The sequence below is a fragment of the Myxocyprinus asiaticus genome, chromosome 12 (genome assembly GCF_019703515.2).
Source record: "Myxocyprinus asiaticus isolate MX2 ecotype Aquarium Trade chromosome 12, UBuf_Myxa_2, whole genome shotgun sequence".
NCBI classification, from domain to species: domain Eukaryota; kingdom Metazoa; phylum Chordata; class Actinopteri; order Cypriniformes; family Catostomidae; genus Myxocyprinus; species Myxocyprinus asiaticus.
This window is the reverse complement of record NC_059355.1, coordinates 34,317,360-34,339,160: the sequence shown is the minus strand read 5'-3', so window position 1 is coordinate 34,339,160 and position 21,801 is coordinate 34,317,360. Positions and strand designations below refer to the sequence as shown.

The 21,801-nt window shown below is 37.1% G+C and overlaps 1 protein-coding gene across 2 annotated transcripts in view; it reads right to left on the bottom strand.

Moving 5' to 3' along the window:
• The window catches only part of slc9a7 (solute carrier family 9 member 7), a 52,086-nt gene extending 38,803 nt beyond the window's left edge, over positions 1–13,283 (bottom strand). For both annotated transcript variants that reach the window (XM_051711691.1, XM_051711692.1), the window contains exons 1-3: positions 12,900–13,283; positions 5,775–5,977; positions 4,825–4,902 (exon numbers count right to left, since the gene is read on the bottom strand). In XM_051711691.1, the coding sequence (XP_051567651.1) occupies positions 4,825–4,902; positions 5,775–5,977; positions 12,900–13,182 (564 nt within the window). In that variant the 5' untranslated portion in view covers positions 13,183–13,283. The remainder of the gene's footprint in view (positions 1–4,824; positions 4,903–5,774; positions 5,978–12,899) is intronic.
• Between the last annotated feature and the right edge of the window lie 8,518 nt (positions 13,284–21,801).

The following is a 21,801-nucleotide window of genomic DNA, read 5'->3' as shown; positions in this document are numbered from 1 at the left end:
TTGCTAATTGGTCAGCCTAATAATTTTTGCTGGACTGGTGATAAAAAGGAATGAATGAAATACTAGAGAACGTCAGAGAAGTTTTAACTAATAATAAGAACTGCTGACATTACTCTTTTCATTATATTACTTCTCTGTGCAGGTCTTTGTGCCAAAAAAGTTTACTGCCAAAGAGCTCTATAATAGCTCCATAAATAGGGTGAAGCAGTGTTTCCCACAGGATTTTGCGAGACTGTGGTGGGTGAACCTCAGACCCTCTAGGGGGGTCCGGGGGCATGTTCCTCCATAAGAATGCATCAATCTGGTGCATTAAATGCATCAATCTGGTGCACTTTTAGAGCAAAAGAGGCTAGATCAATGAAGAACAATTTTGTGCTCTAGCAGTAATTTAATCAAGACGGTAACAAACCACAAGAAGGATGTTCCGTTTTCAGTCAGGGACTGTAAAGACAAAAAGCCCTTGTGTCATTGCCCACATAGGGCTTCAGTCACCCCTTGAATTCAGGGATTAACTCCCATTCTTTTCTATACTTTTGGGAGTATATTTTAGTGAGAGACATCTAAAGTATCAAAGTTTTGTCCCAAAAGTCACTAGATTTGTCGCTAGGTGCTTTTTGGGAAAGAAAGTCGCTAAAGGGGTCTGAAAGTCGCTAAATCTAGCGACAAAGTCGCTGAGTTGGCAACACAAGCAAGGAGACTGACAGCTAACATTATTAGCTAATGTTACCTAACTTACACTGTAAAACATGTCTAATTTTAACGGTAAAATCTTGTAAAAATTAAATTTTTTAGATGTAAAAAGTATGATTTTCCTGTATAATTCATGGTAAAAATTTACATTGTTTAACTAGAGTACATGTACTTTTTACAGTAAATTGTTAAAATTACAGTAAAACAATAATTGGGCATTCCCACAATATTTCATTATATTTTATGGGTATAGTTATGTTTCTTCTCATTTTTAATATCAGTTATGTACATTGGGGTGTTCGGTTTTATATTTAATGTAGTTTAGTTAATGTTTACTGCATTATTTAAATTCAGGGGTGGAAAGAGTACTGAAAAATAATACAAGTACTGTTACTTGTAGTTTGAGTATATGTAGCACACATACCGTAATTTACATTCCCTTCTATGGCTGTTTGCCAGAAAGAATAAAAAAAAAAAAAAAAAAAATAAAAATAAAAATTAGCAACATGATTACAGAAATTAAAAGATGAACATTATTTTCAATATCATAATGTACGAAACGATTACATTAAAATCAGTTTATGTGCAGGGTCTACATTTTCCTTAATGCCGACTGAGAGAATTATTGTTGCGCATAAAACAAGTTCAAAACAACACAAGGAATGCAAAAAAAACCACTAAAAAAAAAAAGCAGGGTCACTTGGCACATCATGTCCTGCACAATAGAGGCGGTAGAGCAGCTGTTTGGTACAGGGGCCATCGGGCTTTAAATTCACACAAAAATGAAAATTCTCATCATTTAGTCACCTTTATGCCATCCCGGATGTCTATGACTTTCTTCAGCAGAACACAAATTAAGATTTTTAGAAGAATATCTCAGCTCTTTTGGTCCATACAACGCAAGTGAATGGGCGCCAAAATTTTTAAGCCCCAAAAATCACATAAATCAGCATAAAAGTAGCCTAATCCATGTGACTCCAGTGGTTAAATCCATGTCTTCAGAAGAGGCATGATAGGTTGGGTGAGAAACAGATCAATATTTAATTCCTTTTTTACTCTAAATTCTCCTCCCTGCTCAGTCAATCTCCATTTTAACTTTCACTTCTTTTGTTTTTGGTGATTCACATTCTTCATGCATATCGCCATCTACTTGGCAGGGAGAAGAATTTCTAGCAAAAAATGGACGTAAATATTGATATTTTTCTCACCCAGACCTATCATAACACTTCAGAAGTCAGGATTTAACCACTGGAGTCATATGGATTACTTTTGTGCTTTCTTAATGTGCTTTTTGGAGCATCAAAATTTTGGCATCAATTCACTTGTCTTGTATAAACCTACAGAGCTGAAATATTCTTCTGAAAATCTTAATTTGTGTTCTGAAGAATGAGAGTCATACACATCTGGGATGGCATGAGGGTGAATAAATGAGAATTTTCATTTGAGTGAATTATTTAAGTAGCACATGGGGGGCCACACTGTCCTCCTTTTGAGATAATGTTCCACATTGATTTAGTTCTTGTATCTTTTAAGCCCAGCAATAGTTGTGTTCTCATTCTAATGCATGATGCACAATTTTCTGAAGTTTGTGACTGGTGGAATGTTCTGCCTGAAGTATTGCTCTACAAAAGGTTGATACTTTTCTGTCAGACATTAGTAAAAACTTGATAAAGGCTAAGCATAATTAGAAAATATTTTCTCTCTAATTTCCTGGTAATTTATTATATAAATTAACACACTCTACATCAGGGGTTGGTATTAGAAATTAGAAAAAAAATAATATTAAAAATGTCTGTTTTATTCTACTACATTAATACTTTTAAAGCTACTCAAGTTATTAAGCCAAAAGTAGTGAGTGGTTTTCTTGTTTCCTTGTTATTGTTGTTTGATTAATAGCCTTTTTATGCCATAGCCTGCTAGACAGTGCTCAATTCTGTTACGTGCACCCTTCAAGTCCAACATTTTTATGCAAATACACTTTTTGTCCCACTGTTTCCATTCACTTTAGACCAAACTTACTGTGTTTACATTAATGCCTCACCAAGACGGGCATTGGCAGAATTATAAACTGTATTTGACCATTTAGGTGCGTACCCGCATTAGCGCACAAACATTAGCCACCTGTCAAACAGCACGCAGCTACAGACGTCAGGAAATAGTCAATCTTTTATATTTTATCTAGATCTTGCTATCGTGATCGATGTAATGAACACCCATGGTCTAGATGTAGAACATAGGCTAAGTATAGAAAATTACTCAAGTTTATCATCGATAGAGGACATTTTTTTTTTTTTTCTTCAGATAAACATCAAGATTGTTTTATAGCCCAGCTCTATTGATAACATTGCCTTAATCTCTCACATCAACCCAATAATCTCAGTGATAGAAAACTAATTTACAGGCTACATTATAGACACACAAAATCTAGTAAGCAGAAATATTAAATTTACCTCAATATGTTTCTTCAAATTAGAGGCATGATTAATACTGATATCTTGCTTGAGCAAGTTAAACTCACATGACACAGTCAAGCAATTGGCTTTTTCACTGCAAAAAGCCCTTTCAGGTGCTGCCGTGATGTTCAGGTCCACATCCATAACAGTTGGCGCCAGATCTACAGCTGCTGTTCAAGTTCTTTTTACATGTGATTTGATTTGACGGGAGTCACGAGACTCTCCCTAGCCAATCATGTTGATAGATTAATAAAATCAGGACAGTGAAGTAGCAAAACACAGACGGTGGGAAAATAGCGCATTATAAAGTACAGTTACAGCACTTAAAATGTACTAAAGTAAAAGTACACAATTTTAAAACTACTTAAAGTGCAATTCCTGGGAGTATATGTAATTCATTACTTTACACCCCTGTTTAAATTTCACATGTGTTACCCTAATGGTGTCATATTTATTGGTCATTGCTCCTGGAAGAGCCACTGTTGGTGAACTTCATGTCATCATGTGCTCTTCTGTAATTTTTACAGTGATTCACAATACCTTATAAAGAAAAAAGCAGAATTTTACAGTTTCAGAAGGTTAATATCAAGTTTGATTTTAATTGCAATTTACAAGTGCCAGCATGTAAATTACAAGTTTTAATCTGTCAAATTTACAGGTTGTTCTGTAAAGTTGTTTACATTTTTACTGTATTTTTAACAATTATTCTGGCAACCACAGCTGCCAGTTTTTTGTTTTTTTTCTTGTAAAAACAGGATTTTTTATTTTTATTTTTTTTTTTAAACAGTGTAGCTAACGTTAGATTAACATTAATTATCAATGATAACTTCTGCAGAAACTGCTGTTGTACATTGATAATTATAAAATTGTATTTGGACTAGTGGATAACTGCAACGGATACTGTAAAGTTAGTTAACGTTACTTACCTCAAATGATGTTGTGCCCTCAAAATGCCTTGGTGTCTCGGATGCAGCCAAGTGGTTCCAGTGTGTGTGTGTGTGTGTGTGTGAGCATGCGCGCATAAAACAGGGGGGGGCTGGGGCTGACTGACTGGGAGTGAGAGATGCTTTGCCAAAGCAACAGCGCAAAACACAATGTTAGAGATCTTTTGTTATAATTTTGGCGGGACAAATTAGACGATTAGCGGGCTGCCACAGTCTAAGTAATTAATGGGAAACACTGAAGTAATATTGTAAGCTATTAAATAAGAGGTCATGAGCAACAATAAAGCCAAACACTGAAACCAAACTTGGCTATACAAATTATATAAAAAAAAAAAAAATTTAAAAAAAAGTTAAGGTCTAATTGCACACATATGGGTTATGGCATGTTAAATACAAATTAACATTTTCACAATTCAGTTCACACAATGATACAGTTTGGAAGGTGCCAGTGTAACATAAGAGCCAGAAAGTTTGCATCATCAGCTTTTAGTCACTCTTGATCAGAAGCATGTGGTCTGAATCACACTTCTCTCCTGCGGTTGAACTTCCACTGAAGCACAACAGCGAGAGAAAGAGATCAGGTTGGCTTACACTAGATCTTCTCACAATTTCATAATGCAATGAGATAAAGAAGAGCCTTCACGAATGAATGCTCTACTAAACAGGCAAAATGAAAGCAAATCTCTGATAGAGAAAGCTAAATACAAGAAAGGCCCAGCTCATGATGTCAGTTGTACCTTTTTGAGGCTGTATCCAGCATTGAAAATGATGGGAGGCAGCAGAATGTTGAAGAACACCTCTGGGTCAAAAGTCAACTGTAAAAGAAAATGTAATTGGTGACTTTTTTTTTTTAAGATTTCTGCCAAAAGACTTGCTCCATTCCTCTAGATTTAATATAAGCTTTCATATTTAGTAGCTAATACAGGTTCACATATAATACACAGTACAACTGAGCAAACTTTAAAAATGTAATCTTTATAGTTAAACAAATGCTTTTAATTTTGTTGGATATTAAAGGGTTATATCAGCCAGAAATTAAAATTGTCATCATACACTTGCCCTCATGTTGCTCCAAACACATATTTTCTTCCATGGAATACAAAAGGAGAATTTTGAAGAATCTCTGAGCGGATCTTTTCATACAGTGAAAGCATTTAGGGGCTACCAAGCTCCAGAGAGAACAAAAAACACCATACAAGTTGTCTATAAAACTTCATCTTCTGAAGCAATAGCTTTGTGTGCAATACAACAAAACTTAATTTGTTATTCACTGAAAAGCTTGCACTCCACTGCAGCTCTCAAATCCTTTTAGCGTTATTAGTTGTACAAATGAGATTGATGCTTTTTTGCCCATTTCTGGAGCTTGTCGGCCACTGGTCACAATCTGCTTTCATTGTATGGAAAAAGAGCAGCTCAGAGGTTCTTCAAAATATATAATTTTAAGTTCCACAGAAGAAAGGCAGTCACACAGGTTTGGAACGAAATGAGCTTTAATAAATGATGAACTATAGGTACATCTTTAAGGAATCAAAGGACCCTTCTTAGTGACTTGCAAAAAGTGCATCAAGTGTAACAGTTCTGAAAAGGCACATGAATTAAACAAACCTCAAAAAGGAAAACGAACCTTTGATTAACCTCTTCTACAGGTCTAGCGGAGATAACTGTGAGAGTATTGTTGCTGACGTACCTTGCGCAGCATGTCGTTCTGTTCCACATTGTGGATCTCTCTCGAATTGATCTCCCCCTTGAGCGTGTACTCAAAAAACTTTCCACTAACGTTGAGGAGAAGAGTGCTGACAGGACCCTCATTTAGAGAGCAGCTCGGAGGAGTTTTATTGTGATAGCTTGTGGAGGGGATGCCATACCGCAAAATAACACCCACCAACAGACCTGCACACAGACAGACAGACAATAAATCACTCACATACACATACGGCTTTACAACAATAACAGGCAGGATGACACTTCTTCTGACATACACAAAAACATGAGCCCTTCAATTGAAATCTGGAAAAGGCAGGGATTATTACACGGAAATGCATAAAAATCTTATTTTTAAAAAAATTACAAAAGGTGTAGCATGTAATTGTTTTGATACTTCCTCCTATCCCAGGATAATGTGGTTATCCCAGAGACAACCAGCCATTCATAGCTTGACACTTTGGTGCTTACAAATGGCATGATATTATGGCAGGACAACCAGTTTAAAAGTGTTTGGGAAACCTGTTTGGAAACCATCGTTTTCCAGATTTAATTTGGTGCAGCTAGTGGTGCAGAAATTACACTCTTCACTTTTAAATATCAGAATAAACACCCAGTTCTGTGTGTTGACGGGGAGTTATGCTGGAGGGTATTTCTGTTGGAGGGTATTTCCATACTAATATAGTGCCAGGGGAAGTCAACAGTAAAACAGCATGCGCTACAGCTCAGAAAAAAATAACTTGTCTGTAAAAATAAAACATTGTCACAATATAGACCTACTTTAACAAGAAACCAAAATAGACCCTATATTTACTTCATTAATGCAGATTCCTGGTCTTAATGTGCACAATTCAATCAATGTTTACCTTTGAAATATTTCGTCAAAACATAATAACTTGCTCTCTGAAACGACTTTCCTTTATGGCTTATGTCACCTAGGCTGCACAAGACATTGGTAAATGTTAACCAATAGCCAAACAGCTATTTATGCATTGTTTTAAGCTACTGTTGTTTCTAAACTCTTGCTAAGAGTAAACACAGTAATTTAATGCTGGTTTGCTTACTATGTAATAATGGTTACAGCAATAATACCAAATATCAATATAAAAAAATAGAAATAGAAGTGTTATCATAGAGTGCTACAGTGCCTGTCGACTTCTTCAGCAGTCTTGGTTCCGGATGTGTTTTTCCTGCTCATTTTTCCATTGGAGTTACTTTAAGGTCTTTATAAAAGCATTCTAAGCCATGTACCAAACCAACCAGCTCCAAGGTGAATCACAAGATTACAAGCTATGCTGTAACATTTAATCATTTTGCCATAACTGAAGACATAGATTTAACCACTGGAGTCGTATGGATTGCTTTAATGCTGCCTTTATGTGCTTTTGGACCTTCAACATTCTGGCCACCTTTCAAATCTTTGTGTTCTACAGAAGAAAGTCACAGACATCAGGGATGTAAATGAGTAAATGATAAGAGAATTTTAATTTTTGGGTGATCCGTATAATTCCCTATTGATAAAATTAAGTACTAGCCCTTTGTGTCACATTACATAAGTAAAAGGAGTTGTTAATGCTGTTTTATGTTGACTTCAATATCAACGTCATTACATCATCTTTTTCCAGAGCAGCCTGTATTTCTCCTGAGGTTACCTGTGGGTTTTTCTTTGTATCCTGAACAATTCTTCTGGCAGTTGTGGCTGAAATCTTTCTTTGTCTACCTGACCTTGGCTTGGTATCAAGAGATCCCCAAATTTTCCACTTCTTAATAAGTGATTGAACAGTACTGAGTGGCATTTTCAAGGCTTTGAATATTTTTATATCCTTTTCCATCTTTATAAAGTTCCATTACCTTGTTACGCAGGTCTTTTGACAGTTCTTTTCTGCACCCCATGGCTCAGTATCTAGCCTGCTCAGTGCATCCACGGGAGAGCTAACAAACTCATTGACTATTTATACACAGACACTAATTGCGATTTAAAAAGCCACAGGTGTGGGAAATTAAACTTTAATTGCCATTTAAACCTGTGTGTGTCACCTTGTGTGTCTGAAACAAGGCCAAACAGTCAACGGTGTGTAAACTTTTGATCAGGGCCATTTGGGTGATTTCTGCTATCATCATGATTTAAAAAGGAGCCAAACAACTATGTGATGATAAATGGCTTGATATGATCACTATTCTTAAATAAAAGACAATTTTTTTAAATGATCAGTCATATTTTCAAAATCAATGCCAAAATGTCACAATTTCTGCCAGGGTATGCAAACTTTTAAGCACAACTGTATATAAATTAATTTGCCCTATACGTGCAAGCATTTTTACAGGCCAGTGCCAGGATCTTTGCAAAACATGTGGTACACCAGGAAAGCCTGTGTACAAGCACAGACCCTTTGCTGTAGGGTAAGATAGTGTAGTAATATATATATAGCATGGAGGGAAAGAGACTGAAAATGGCCAGAGCTGTTGTATTAATCATGTTTTCTTCAGCAAAGCATCTCCTATTTCCATAACAGCAAGTCTAATATCTGCAGTAAAACTGAATTAGAGGGGAGAGAGGTGTGAATGGACATATGGGTGTGTGTATGAGTGTAACAGCATAGAAATCCCCAGAGCTACAGTGGTCATCAGTGTGTAGACAAGGTATGATTTCCAGTTCTAAACTCAACATACAGATGAGCGATTTTACACATGAAGGACAAAAAGGCACATACACACATTAGCTGAGTGCCTGTGTGCTGCTAGGCTTAAATGAGCATGTGCAGGGCATTAGTAATTAGGTAAGCAATAGCATCACATTTAGAACCAGGCAAAGACAATGAGTGACCTCGGATACATTCCGTCCAATCAGAATCTGGCTAATGCAGCTTAGTGTTTTTCTTTCCCCACACTGTGGAGTATGTTACAGTACACCGAAGCACAACAGAAAAACACCACTTTACTAGGAGTGTCTGTTGTTCTACAGGGACAAAGGTGGTGGTTGCAGAAAGCCCCTGATAGCCCTTTCTTGGTAGAGACATTGGAATAGAATGTGTGTGTGTGTGTGTGTGTGTGTGTGTGTGTGTGGTGGTGGGGGGGGGGGGGGGGGGGGCTAGGATGGGCCAGTCATAGTCGTTTATTATTACTGGATAAGGATTTTTATAATAGTTTTACACATACTGCTGAGTGCTGAGGCAGATTTCCATTCACAGGTATGAATCCTTGCAATGATCAGTTTTTATTAAAAATAACTAACAATAGATTGTATAGGCTTGGTCTTAAAGACACACCCACCCACTGGCGATGCCAATCAGAAGATGGAGACACAATCCATGTTTTTTGGGGGTGTGTTAAGATCCAAGAATTTTGTTTGAAAGTTCAGAGTTGTATGTGTGACATTTTGGGCACTCAAATTTTACTTTGTCCCAGACTCCGTATTTTGGGTGATGGGGCAGTCATAAATTTGGGGGATAATCACATAAAAAAAACTGGGTTCTGACCAGTCTCATGATTGGCAGGCAAATTATTTTAAGGGGATGGAAGTCTAATGGAGCGCCATCATTTTCAGAGTGGTGTGTGGAAATGGGGAGTGTGGCAGCTTTCGAGGAGGTGGCAAGTAGAAGGCTGGGGTTTTGGGACTTTAAGAAATCGGGCAATTATTTAGTGTTTTTTGGGGACTCTCAGGGAAGGGATGTGGAGAGTGTAGTTTAGTTTATGTTTGTTATATTTTCTTTTTTTTTTTTTTCTCTTTTTTTTTTTTTTGGTGCGTTTTATGTGGGACCACAGGGGTGTTCGTTGGGGTGGGGTTGGTGATTGGGGAGGGATATTAGTGGGGGTTGGGTTTTTCTTTGTTGTGTATATATGAATCAATAAAAATTTAATTGTTAAAAAATAACTACCCAGTGTTAAATGTCTGTGTGACAAGGAGGGCGTGGCCGGGACATGAGGGTGTGCGCCCGGTGCCAGCTCAGTCAGCCTGGAGAGGGATAAAGAGGAGCCGAGGATGCCAGTGGGGGGGGGGGGTGCACGTGCCTGTGTCGTTATGTTTCAGTTCAGCGTTTTACATTAAGTTCTGTTGACTGTTCACTCCGGTTCTCGCTTCTTCCTTGGTAGGGAAGGCAGAGTCTGCCACAGAATGCAATAAGATATAAAACATTCTGGGATTTAAATGCGGATGCATGGAGGATTTGGTTTTCAGAGCATCAAGTGCCCCCTGCAGGAAGAAAACTTTGTGTCTCATAAGAAACAGTCAGTGACTGACAACATGTGCAATGTCTGTAGGTCTGTTCCCCACACAAAACTACTGTATGAATTCAGGGGCGGACTGGGAAGAAAATTCAGCCCGGGATTTTACATAGAAACTGGCCCAAAAGTTGAGTCGGAAGGCGGGGGGGGGGGGGGCGTTTTGTGGCGCCGGCCCATGCAGCCCCATTTAGCAGCAGGCCCACCAGGGAAAGTCCCGGTTCTCCCAATGGCCAGTTCGTGCCTACATGAATTTTAAAAACATTAAATGTATCACATGAGTCGAACATGGAGTTAGTGAAGATGTTAAAGCTCTCCATAGAAATTATTAGTTGATGCTTTCTGGGTGAGGAAAGCAGACAAGGAGGTATTCCAAATGTTTTTTTTCTTAAAGGGTTAATGTTTCTGAATGAAACCTTTTTCTGAATATTTGATATGATACACAGAGTATATTTGAGTATACTATGATTTTCTATTTATCTGTGCATTCATTTGAACTGTTATTATGCACTGTATAACGTTTTGTAATGGAACATAACCCTGCTTTGTATGGTTGTGTATGACAATGCATCTCAAAAAGCAGGGCTCAAGACTGCAACCAAAAATCTCAAAAAGCAGGGCTCCAGACTGCAACGCCACTGGCGACAGTCGGGTTGTGCAAGTTCATATCCGGTTTCATCAGATATCTTGCGAGTTGTTGAATACATTTTTAGAACGCGCACAACCAGTGTCTCGCACCACTTTTCACCCATTCTGTTCCTGACGAGCTCGCTGCACCACACGCAACAACAAAGAGTCGTGAACAAATGACTCTTTTGAACCAGATCTTTTTCATGAATTACTCAAAGAACTGAGTGTTTGAATTCAGGAGCTCAGGTTAGCAGTTGAATCAGATTCACTTTCTCAGCAAATCAGCCGTCAGTGAGCTCACAACTGGGAGTGCAGACATTTCAGAAGTCTCATGTGTATTTCAGGTTTCTTTATAATTAAGTCACATATTGTGTACCACTTTTTTTCTTCTGGTAATTATTGATTGGGATTGGAGTAGCACAATAAACTGCATCAGAGATTTCATTCAGTTTGCACTCTTGTGTCTGTGGCCATCTGATAACAGTAAAGAAAGACTACGGCAGTATTTTAAAAATTAAAATTATATATATAAAAATCAAGCATTTGATACTTAGGAAAACTGAGGGACTTGTACACAACTATTACACAAGGTGCAAACATGCATTGATGCTCAAGAAGACAACACACTACTATATGCATACAAAGCCATGGGTGTTTACATGCAAGAAAAAGCTATGATGGGGCAATTTTTATGGATAGGAATGTGTACAATAAGATCCGTTTTATGGGTGTGGAGAGAGCCGGATTGGTCTGACATCAAGATCAAGAGGGAACACAATGTACTGGACCCAACCTCTCTGAAATTCTCTGGTCAATGGATGCCCATTTAAGAACGCATTGCAACAAATGTTTCAATTTCTTCAACTTTTGGTAAACGGCAGATCATTATTTCGCAAACTCTTGTGTTTTTTTCTTAATGGCAGCCTCAACATACATACATTCTTTGAAATCAGAGGTATAGCAACCATTATAACTTTCAGAGATTTCTACATTCGTCTTAATTGTTGCTTGATAATTGTTACTTTTAAAAAAAACAAGCCAATAGTGGTTGACCGATGCCAATATCTAAAGAGCAGGGTGGCCAATATAATGCTGATATGTAGGCTATTTATCGCAATGATAGCAAATGAGACAGGCCTACATAAAAATTGCTGCGTGTACATATTTGACACGGTACTGCCTCAACATTTACAAAATGCTATTTAAAACAGAAAATGTTCAGGCATGAACGTACAGGTGTATGCTTATGATTGGATGCTGATCGCGCTGAGGGATTTGATTTGGGTTAAAGAACTACAGAGAACTTGGGTTAGATTAAAGAACAACTACTTCTCTACAGATCACTAGTCCAGGGTAAAGCATTTTGCCCTGGCCTTCCTTTGCATTGAGCTGACTACTAATGAAGTGAGTTACAGACGCAACCACATCTTTTAGGCCTATGTGCCATTAAAATCCACTGTGTGAGATATGGCTCTATATTGGTCGACTCTTGAGACGAGACAGAAGACGATTGATTTTGCTCCCTTTTAAAACTGACACGTCTGCTAGTGCAACATACTGTACAGCCAAGTCTGCAGCATTAATTTACTTCAAACTACCCATTCCAGTGTATGCCAAGCACATGTTTGATCAGTTATGTTACTGTATACTCATCCAACCTCGAGTCACATTACTCAAAGCAAGTATGAGGAACTCAACAGGACTTATGACAGAAACCAAAGCACAAAATCCAAGGTAAAGCCCTGGAGTAACTGAGAAAAACGAGTTAATTTCCGACACATGTTATGTGCAACACCTAAGCTGTGTGTTGCATATAGCCTAATACTTGTGTCGGATTTTATGGTACATTCCAGAATGTGAGTGTCTTCTACATCCATCTAAACAGTCACTTACCAAAACCAATACGAATACATCATAGACAGCCTGTGATAGGCTACTTAAAGACCATATTAAAATATGATGACATTCGGTCCATATTAGCACTCGTTCAAGCTAGCAGGCTACACAGGCTCATTCATATGAGGCTTAGCAAATGGTTTACATGATGGCTGTGTCTCAACCTTGTAAACTGCCTACCCAGACAGAAAATGCGCAATAAAAAAATACGCCATGCCAGTGATGCCTAAACATGAGTCAGCTCAGCTGAACGCGCCCACGACGCCCAAAAATGCTGTCCACTAGGTCGGTAGTAGCTCACTAGGTTTTGAGACACGGGCGATGTTTTTTAATGCACTAAGCTACGTTCAAAAGACTCATTTCTCACCGTATATCATAGCCAGCCCGGTTTCGTGCAGGAAGCGCACTCTTCTGTGTTTGAAGAGCCATATTGTGAGGATAGTGAGCGTCAAAAGCAAAATGAATGTCAGTAAATTCACGCTGTCCTGCCTGTGACTTTCCTCTGCCTCTTTCTCCGTGGCAAGTTCCTCCATGCCGCCGTCATCCGCTCTTATCCGATAACCTTGGCTTAAAATGCAAATTAAAATGGGAAATGGGCTTGCTCCTAATATATATGATGTCCGTGGCTTTTGTGCTGAGACCACCTCCATGGTGCAGGATGCTGGCGGAGAGTTCCCTCGCTCACTGCCTCAGCTGCGTCAAGTAGAGTCGGTAGGAAAAAAAATTAGCAGAACGCAGCTCGTGCTCTTAAAGACAGACGCGCGCGCGCGCGCACACACACACACACACACACACACACACACACACACACACACACACACACACACTGAAACACTACTCAGCAAAAACAGGGAAATTTAGTCTCTAGATTCTAGAATGTGAATACAAAACTCTTCTACATGTAATTATCTGTGATAGACAATTGGCACATTATCATGAATTTAAGTACAGAACAGTAATGGTTGCTAAATAGTGGATCTTAAAGGTATAGTTCACCCAAAAATAATTTCCTTGCCCTCAAGACAATATAAACCCTTATTCTTTCTTTTTTCACTTACTCTTTCAAACTGACAAGCTGAAAAGGACCAAAATACTATAAAGGTAGTCTATAAGACTTGTTGTGTTCCAAGTCTTTTGAAACCATACAATAACTTTGTGTGAGGAACGAACTAACATTTGATTCTTTACGGAGAATCTTCCCCTCTACCACAGCTCTCAAATCTCATTTGCGCTGGAGACTATTCAAAATTGGCACCAATGACATCACTGACCTTAAACCTGGTCCAATGCCTCTTGAGATTGCAAGTTTGAATGTTCAAAGGCTTTCAGAGCTATGGGTTTGGGATGATATGTGGGCAGTGTTATATGGCAGTGTTATATTAAGTATCCAGTTGTCATATTTAAGTAAAAATAAAGATAATTTAATAAAAATTGACTCAAGTAAAAGTTAAATTAGCTCATGAGAAAAATACTTAACCCTCTATGGCATGAATTTTTATTTTGGGGGGGGGGGATAATTCACCCCATTTTTTGGGAGCTTGGGGGACCCTGATAATATATCCATCATAAAATGTGTCCGTCCAATCCCCCCCAACCAGATATTGGCAACAATGTGCTACGAGGGTACTGAAACACCAAGGATTTCTATAGTACATACGATAAGTGGAATAAGGTGAACAAGCAATAATTGCATTAGAAAAACTTTTATTTTGACAAACATCAACCACAAATGGTTCCAACCAATCACAAACATCAAACAATCAAATAAACAAACCTCTACTAATTACAACTAACACCTCATGTATAAATGTTTCTCACATTTCATATAAACATATAAACCAACATCCAAATGACTCTGTGTGTGTGTGTGTGTTTCATAGGCCTTCAGCGATGTATGACTTGACGGTATACAGCTGCATATGTTCCTTCTTTCTCATGCCAGTGCCTTCACAATCTCTTCGGTAGAGCAGCCAGGTGATATGGTCCTAATTATGCACCCAAGCACATCTCCACACTTTAGCATGATATTGCCTGAACAAAAGTGGTCTAACTGCACAATGTTGCCCTGAGGCAACAAACCAAAAAACAGTTTTAGTACATAAATAAAAACAAAATAAATATTTAAACAATCAAACATACTTCTTTACATGCTCATTCACATGCTTATATTTTTTTGAATAAAGTTATTTCAATTTAAACATGTAAAAAAGTTATATTTATCTCACCAATTGGAGGCACTGAAAGGACTGCTCCACCCCCAGACAAAAGGCCAGACCCACTTCAGCCCCTCATTTCATTGAACACAGACATGTCAGGTGATATTATATATTTTCTTTTTATAAAAAAAAAATTAAAGGGGCGGTGTGATGTCCAAAAAGGTTGTTTGTTGACTGAGGGCAACACCATGCCATAGAGGGTTAAGTAAAAGTATTAAAGTAACTGATAATAAATGTATTTAATAATCAAAAGTACAAGTAAATCGCATAAATTGTGGAACAGCTCATTTATCCCATGGCAACTTATTTGATTGGCAGTGCCATACTGGAGTTTATATTAGGAGTTCGCTCAAGAACTGCTCTGACCAATCATTAAGCAAGTAAATGCACTCATCTGGTGCAAAATAAAAAGGAAACAACATGAACAACATGCGAAAATCAAGCAAATTGGTGACTGTACAGTTTAGATTTAATGTATTTTTTGCTATTGATGAAGAATAAAGCTTGAAAGAAAATAAAACACATTTAGCTAGTTTATATGAGGTGACAGGCTTGTGGAACAAAATAACATTGCCCATCAGTACAGTATATGGCCACACAACAATGATCAAATAAGTCACATCTAACATGTCATTGCAATTGTGCTAAAAAAAACGCTTCCTGCTTTTTCAGAAAGTGACAAAAATATAAAAAATAAATCGCAAAACAGGTACATTCTGTCTCATTCTGTCACTTAAATGCTCATTACATCACAATTACAACTTCTGACCTGAAAGTAGGAACTTCCAAGAAGCACTTGAATGCAGTTTAAACCACAACATAACTGAAATAGTGTTTGTATTGGCTATGTGTAAAACATATGTGGGTAAGACATATGATTGAAAAAAAAAAAAAGAAAAAAAAAAAAGTCCATAAAAAGTGAAACATTGAAGGAGGGACCTGAGCCATTTTTAGTGACCAGAACAGAGACTTATGGGTGGGCTCTTTTCAAAGCCAATAAGCAACCACCCAGAACACCCTAGCAACTGCATAGCAATGTGCTACAAACACAGAAAACAACTTAGTGACAACCTGGCAACCACCCAGAACACTCTAGCAAACACATATTGAAGCAATGCTCTAAAACACATAGCAGATCACCTTGACAACTGCACAGCATGCCCCAGCAATCTACAACACACTTGTAAACACATACTGTAGCATCAATGTACTAAAAAGCAAAGAGAACACTTAAGCAACCACCCAGATCACCCTAGTTTCTAAAATAAATATTGTTAGACGTTTTCATGAGTGCTGGTAATTATTCCTACACATCGCACCTTGGTTAAATGTAAAAGGTAAAAGCATTAGATTGACTTTCATTTAGGGTTGGGTTTGAGTCTAAGTCAAGTCCGAGTCTTTAAACAATCGAGTCCGAGTTGAGTCCGAGTCCAAAAGGTCTGTACATGAATCTGAATTAAAATGTTAAAAGTAAACTCAATATCAATATTTTAAGATTATTTTAAACTTCACAACTAAGAAAAACAGTTTGTCAATATAAATGTAATAAAAACACCTCTGTTGCCTTATATATATATATATATATATATATTATGATTAGTATCCTGCGTGAAGTGGTTTCAAATTGAAAGCATATGCTTTAGGTGTATGAAGAAAAAAACTATCCTTCAACACACTTCTTATTGCATTCTGTTGACATTTCAATTATTTGTTGCTTTTTCCCCTCCACTCAAACATAGACTAAAGAAAGTGAAAGCTGCGTTAGTCATTACAACCAAGGTTATTATGTTTCGAATTTTACTTTAGTTTTTATTTCTACTTCATTTTCAATTTGTCAATTTAATTTAGTTATATTTAAAAGGATCCCTATCTTAAGAAATAATAGTCTATACTGAGATTTCTTTCTAAATCTGCCCACTGATTTGGGAAAATACAGTACATACAAATGAGTCAAGACAGTAGTAATTAGCACTTGCTGAGAAGTTACGTCTCACGATTTGACTGCAAATGCTACATCCAAAAACACTGGAAAAGCCCACTGATAATATTAGGGCCATTTCGTCACGGACATGATTTTCTAGTTAATTTGCAGGAAACCGCACAATGCAGAGCAGTTCTTCCTGCTGCTCATGTACCTAAATGTCTGATGGGTCCGTGTGCGTCTCGCAGCAGCTACTGCAGAAGATAAAAATAATAATAATAATAACTGATGTTTGCTTGAGTGGCAGCAGCGTTAGTCTGCAATCAGTCTTAAATCTTCAAATACCAACCAAAGAAAATTTCATTGAGCTGTTCTTTTACTGCAAAAACATGGAGAATAATAATTTTGAGTCATAAATTTAACAGAATTGTCCTTCAAAAGTGTCAGAGATTTAGGCTAAAAAAAAATATGTGCATAAGTTACCTGGTGGTTTACAATAAAAATACAATAAATAAACATTTAAAATAAAAACGTCTTAACCAATTAAATTCATCTCGTAACATTAAGTTTAGCTTCATACACAAACTCTATCATCGAATAACACATTTATTTCACAGTCTATAATTAAATTATAAACAAAACATTTCACTGTCTAAAATATCCTAATATTTTATTGTGCATGGTTGAATGCTGTAAAAGAGTGTATTTTAAGCAGCTCATCAATGCTTTGAAAATAGTCAATCATGAATAAATAGGTGCGTTTATCTGTTTAGAGTTGCTGTCTGCTTTAGCAATAACGCTTTTTCCCCCAGAATGTTTAAGAGTTACACAGTTAATTCATCAAGCTATTATGGGTCATTTCAAGCTGACAACACAGCGTGGACCACAAGAGACTGAAGCCTACATGTGTAGATACATTATGCCTAAAATTAATATCCAACATGAATACTATTTTGATGTATTTTTATTTCGATATGTTGTTTTTAGTAAACTATGAGAGACATGATGTGGGTGACTTGACACAATTAAGTTATTGACCTTTATTTTTTAACCACGATGAAACCGCAATGCAAGCACCGTCTTGGCTGCACAAACCCCACACGCAATTGTCTCAGTTGTCAGGTCCCGTGTCTTACGAAACTGCCTTGTTTAGTTTCTATTAAATTGGATACATACCCGTCTTTCTGTTTTCGTCGTGCCAGCCACCTCGGTAGTTGATGTTATACAGTAGTCTCTGTAGTAACATTCAAGCGTATTGGTTGAGTGATGAGTGTGCTTGTGCACGTGCGTATGTGTTCGTGTGTTTGTTTAAACACAGTGAAACAACTCTGGCTATGTCTACTTCAGGGGCTAATACAGCTGCATGTAGACAGAGATGTGTTCCTTACTTTTTTTTGTTTTTGTTTTTTGTTTTTTTTCATTGCATCACAAATGTCATAAACTCGGCTGGACTCGGAAAAAATTCCAGAGTCCCAAAGGCTCGAGTCCAAGTCAAATCAGAGTAAAAATGCACCCGAGTCCATGACAAGTCCAAGTCCATTAAAATTGGACTCGTGAGTCGGACTCGAGTTCGAGTTCGAGTCCAAACTCGAGTACCCCAACTCTACTTTCATTTGAACAGGTCTCCTGGAAATGCGGGAGACTGATAGCACATTATTTCACAGCTTTCATAATGTTTAAGCCTAAATGTGTCAAATTCATTAATCAAAAAAACAGATTTAAACTTACATGAGCAGTTTCTTGTCTTCCCCCGTGGAGACAAATGGAACAAACAACGCTTCCCTTTTGATTTTGATTCAGATTAGTGATTCGCGAAACGAATCATTCAGACCACTTTTTGAATCATTTTGATCAGTTCAATTGAATCTAATTAAAAAGATTCGACTCAAATGATTCTTTCAAGAATCAGACATCACTAATGCGATCTGCATGCAGTTCACAAGTACAGCTATGTTATTGTTTTTTTGCGGTGTTCAGTCACAAAAGTAACGAAAGGGTCTAGAGAAATTTATCGGAGTAAAAGTATCAATTATTATCTTCAAAATGTAGTGAAATAAAAGTAAAAGTCTAAAGAAATATGTATACACAACTTAAGTAAAGTACAAATGTAAAAAAAACAAATTAGGCTACTTAAGGATAGTAACGAAGTATTTGTACTTCGTTACTATACTCCTCTGTATGTGGGTGAGTACACGATGACAGAATTTTCATTTTTGGTGAATGATACCTTTACCATAATTAGTTTTCAGAGACCACTGAAATAAACTTCTCAAAAACTGATTCAACTTTTTAAATCATTCCTATACCCATGCCTAAAGTGTTTTGTTCTAAATCACTGAAAATGGGGTTGTTTGTCGACCTCCAGGCCAGGGTCTCGCTGTCACATTGATTGAAGAAAACAGGAATTTGAGATTTCCTTTTTACTCTTCTGCATGTTATCACACTTCCTTTGCTATACGAAAAATGGTAAGTCATCATTTCCTTACCTAAAAGCTTGTTCTAAGTGTTAAACTAAATTTATAGAATAGTAATGACTATAAAACTATAATAATTACTGAAAGTTAAAGTTAAATATATATTCAGTCTGTATACGGTCAGGTCAGAAAAATCAAAGCTGCCAGAATTTTGTGTCAAAATGCTATAGACATCAGCTTTTATCCAGTCATATCTGAAAATAATTTCCTTCTGTGCTTCCTGAAAAGGTATGATTGCTGAAGTCTTATTGCTGTATTTTTCCATACATGCTGTTTTACCTCTTGAATAGATCTGTATGCACATTGCAATCAGCAGTAATTTAATCCAGTTCAGCTGCACCAATATTGTTTTTTATGCAGAGATGTATATGTGAATGCTGAGTCATATAGATGAGGTTTTTTTTTTTTTTTTTTTTTTAATACACAATTAAATGTAGGAGTGCACATGCACTATATGCCACTACAAAAGTTTAATTTTCCACAGTTCTCAGGTGTTAACCTCAGCAATTCTGTCCTTGGCAATTGTGATCCAATCCTGCATAACCCCTTTTAAAAACAATTTATTTGTTGAAATTATTTCTTTCTTCTGCACAATGTTACTACAGAATTTCAAACCACATTCCTTAAGAATCCCAGATAGGGTGAATATGAGCAAAGTGGGACACTTTCTGAAATTTTACTTTTCTTGGTACTTTTAAAGGGATAGTTATCCCCAAAATTCTCTCATCATTTCCTCACCCTCATCATGCCATCACAGATGTGTATGACTTTCTTTCATCTGCAGAACACAAATTAGAAGAATATCTCAGCTCTGTTGGTCCATACAATTCAAAGTGAATGGTAACCAGACCTTTGAAGCTCCAAAACTCACATAAAGGCAGCATAAAATTAATCCATAAGAGCTCAGTAAGACATTAGATCTGCCACATATCCTGATGTAACATCATCAACTTAAAACCTCCAAAAGTGAATTGTTTACTTCGCAAAGATTAGATTAGTAATTTTTTAACTGTTAAATGGGGATCAAGCTTAAAGGGATAGTTCACCCAAAAATGAAAATTCTCTCATCATTTACTCACCCTCATGCATCCCAGATGTGTATGACTTTCTTCTGCTGAACACAAACGAAGATTTTTAGAAGAATATTTCAGCTCTATAGGTCCATACAATGCAAGTGAATGGGTGCCAACATTTTGAAGCTCCAAAATCCACATAAGGGCAACGTAAAAGTACTCCAGAGGACTCTGATGGTTAAATCCATATCCTCTGAAGCGGTATGATAGGTGCGGATGAGACACAGATCAATATTTAAGTACTTTTTTCTACAAATTCTCCTCCCTTTTATTTCACTTTCTCCTTCTTCTGTTTTTGGTGATTAACATTCTTCATGCATATCGCTCCCTACTGGGCATGGAATAGAATTTATGGTAAAAACTGACTTAAATATTGATCTGTTTCTCACCCTCGCCTATCATATCATGCCTGAACACATGGATTTATCCACTGGAGTCTTATGGAGTACTTTTATGCTCCCTTTATGTGGATTTTGGAGCTTCAAAATTTTGGCATCCATTCACTTGCATTGTATGGACCTACAGAACTGAATTATTCTTTTAAAAATCTTCATTTGTGTTCTGCAGAAGAAAGAAAATCATACACATCTGGGATACCAGGAGGGTGAGTAAATCATGAGAGTTTTCATTTTTGGGTGAACTCTCCCTTTAACTGTCCCACTTTACACATATTCACCCTGTTATTACAGTTGAAAGCAACATCTCAGTTTATTAATACTGTTACGACCCGATCTAGGGTGAGGCCTCAACATAAAACTGGAACACAAAAGTAAATGTCTTTTTACAATTTTATTTATAAACACCACAGTGGAAGCAACAACTTCATGGGTGAGTATAAGCCAAAACAACAAACCAAATCCAACTAAATAAACTAACAAATAAAATAAATAATAAAAAAATACAATAAACACCCTTACTTCCTAACTAACACTAAACAAGAGAAAAAGGAGATATAAAAGAAAATGGCACCAACCCCCTACAGCTTCCCACAGATGAATTGGCTATTTACAATTTTTACACAGATATATACAAAAAGAAATAATGTTGATCAACTATCAACACAAAAATCACAATGTTATTTTTAAAGGTTACACAGTCGAGCAACAACAAACAACCAAGCAAACAAACAACAGCACACTACAACAAACACTCTTAGCACAACAGGTTTTCAACAGCAATAGTATCAACAGGAAATCACAAATTCACCAGCTGTCTCATGGGCCACACCAATCACAGGTGTAGATCAATCCTGGCTGCTCCAATCCTGTGGAAAGTGGAGACAGGAGAAAGAGAGAGGACAAGAGAGAACAAAACAAGGAGAGAAAAAATGTATTTAACAAAAAAAATATATATATATTTTTTAGAAGAATATCTCAGCTCTATACTGTAGGTCGAAACAATGCAAGTGAATGGTAACCAAAACGTTGACGCTCCATAATGCACATAAAGGCAGCATAAAATTAATCCATAAGACTCCAGTGGTTAAATCCATTACCTCTGAAGTGGTCCAATCAGTATTGAGTGAGAACAGACCAAAATGTAACTCCTTTTTCACTGTACACCTTGCCATTGCAGTCTCTAAGCA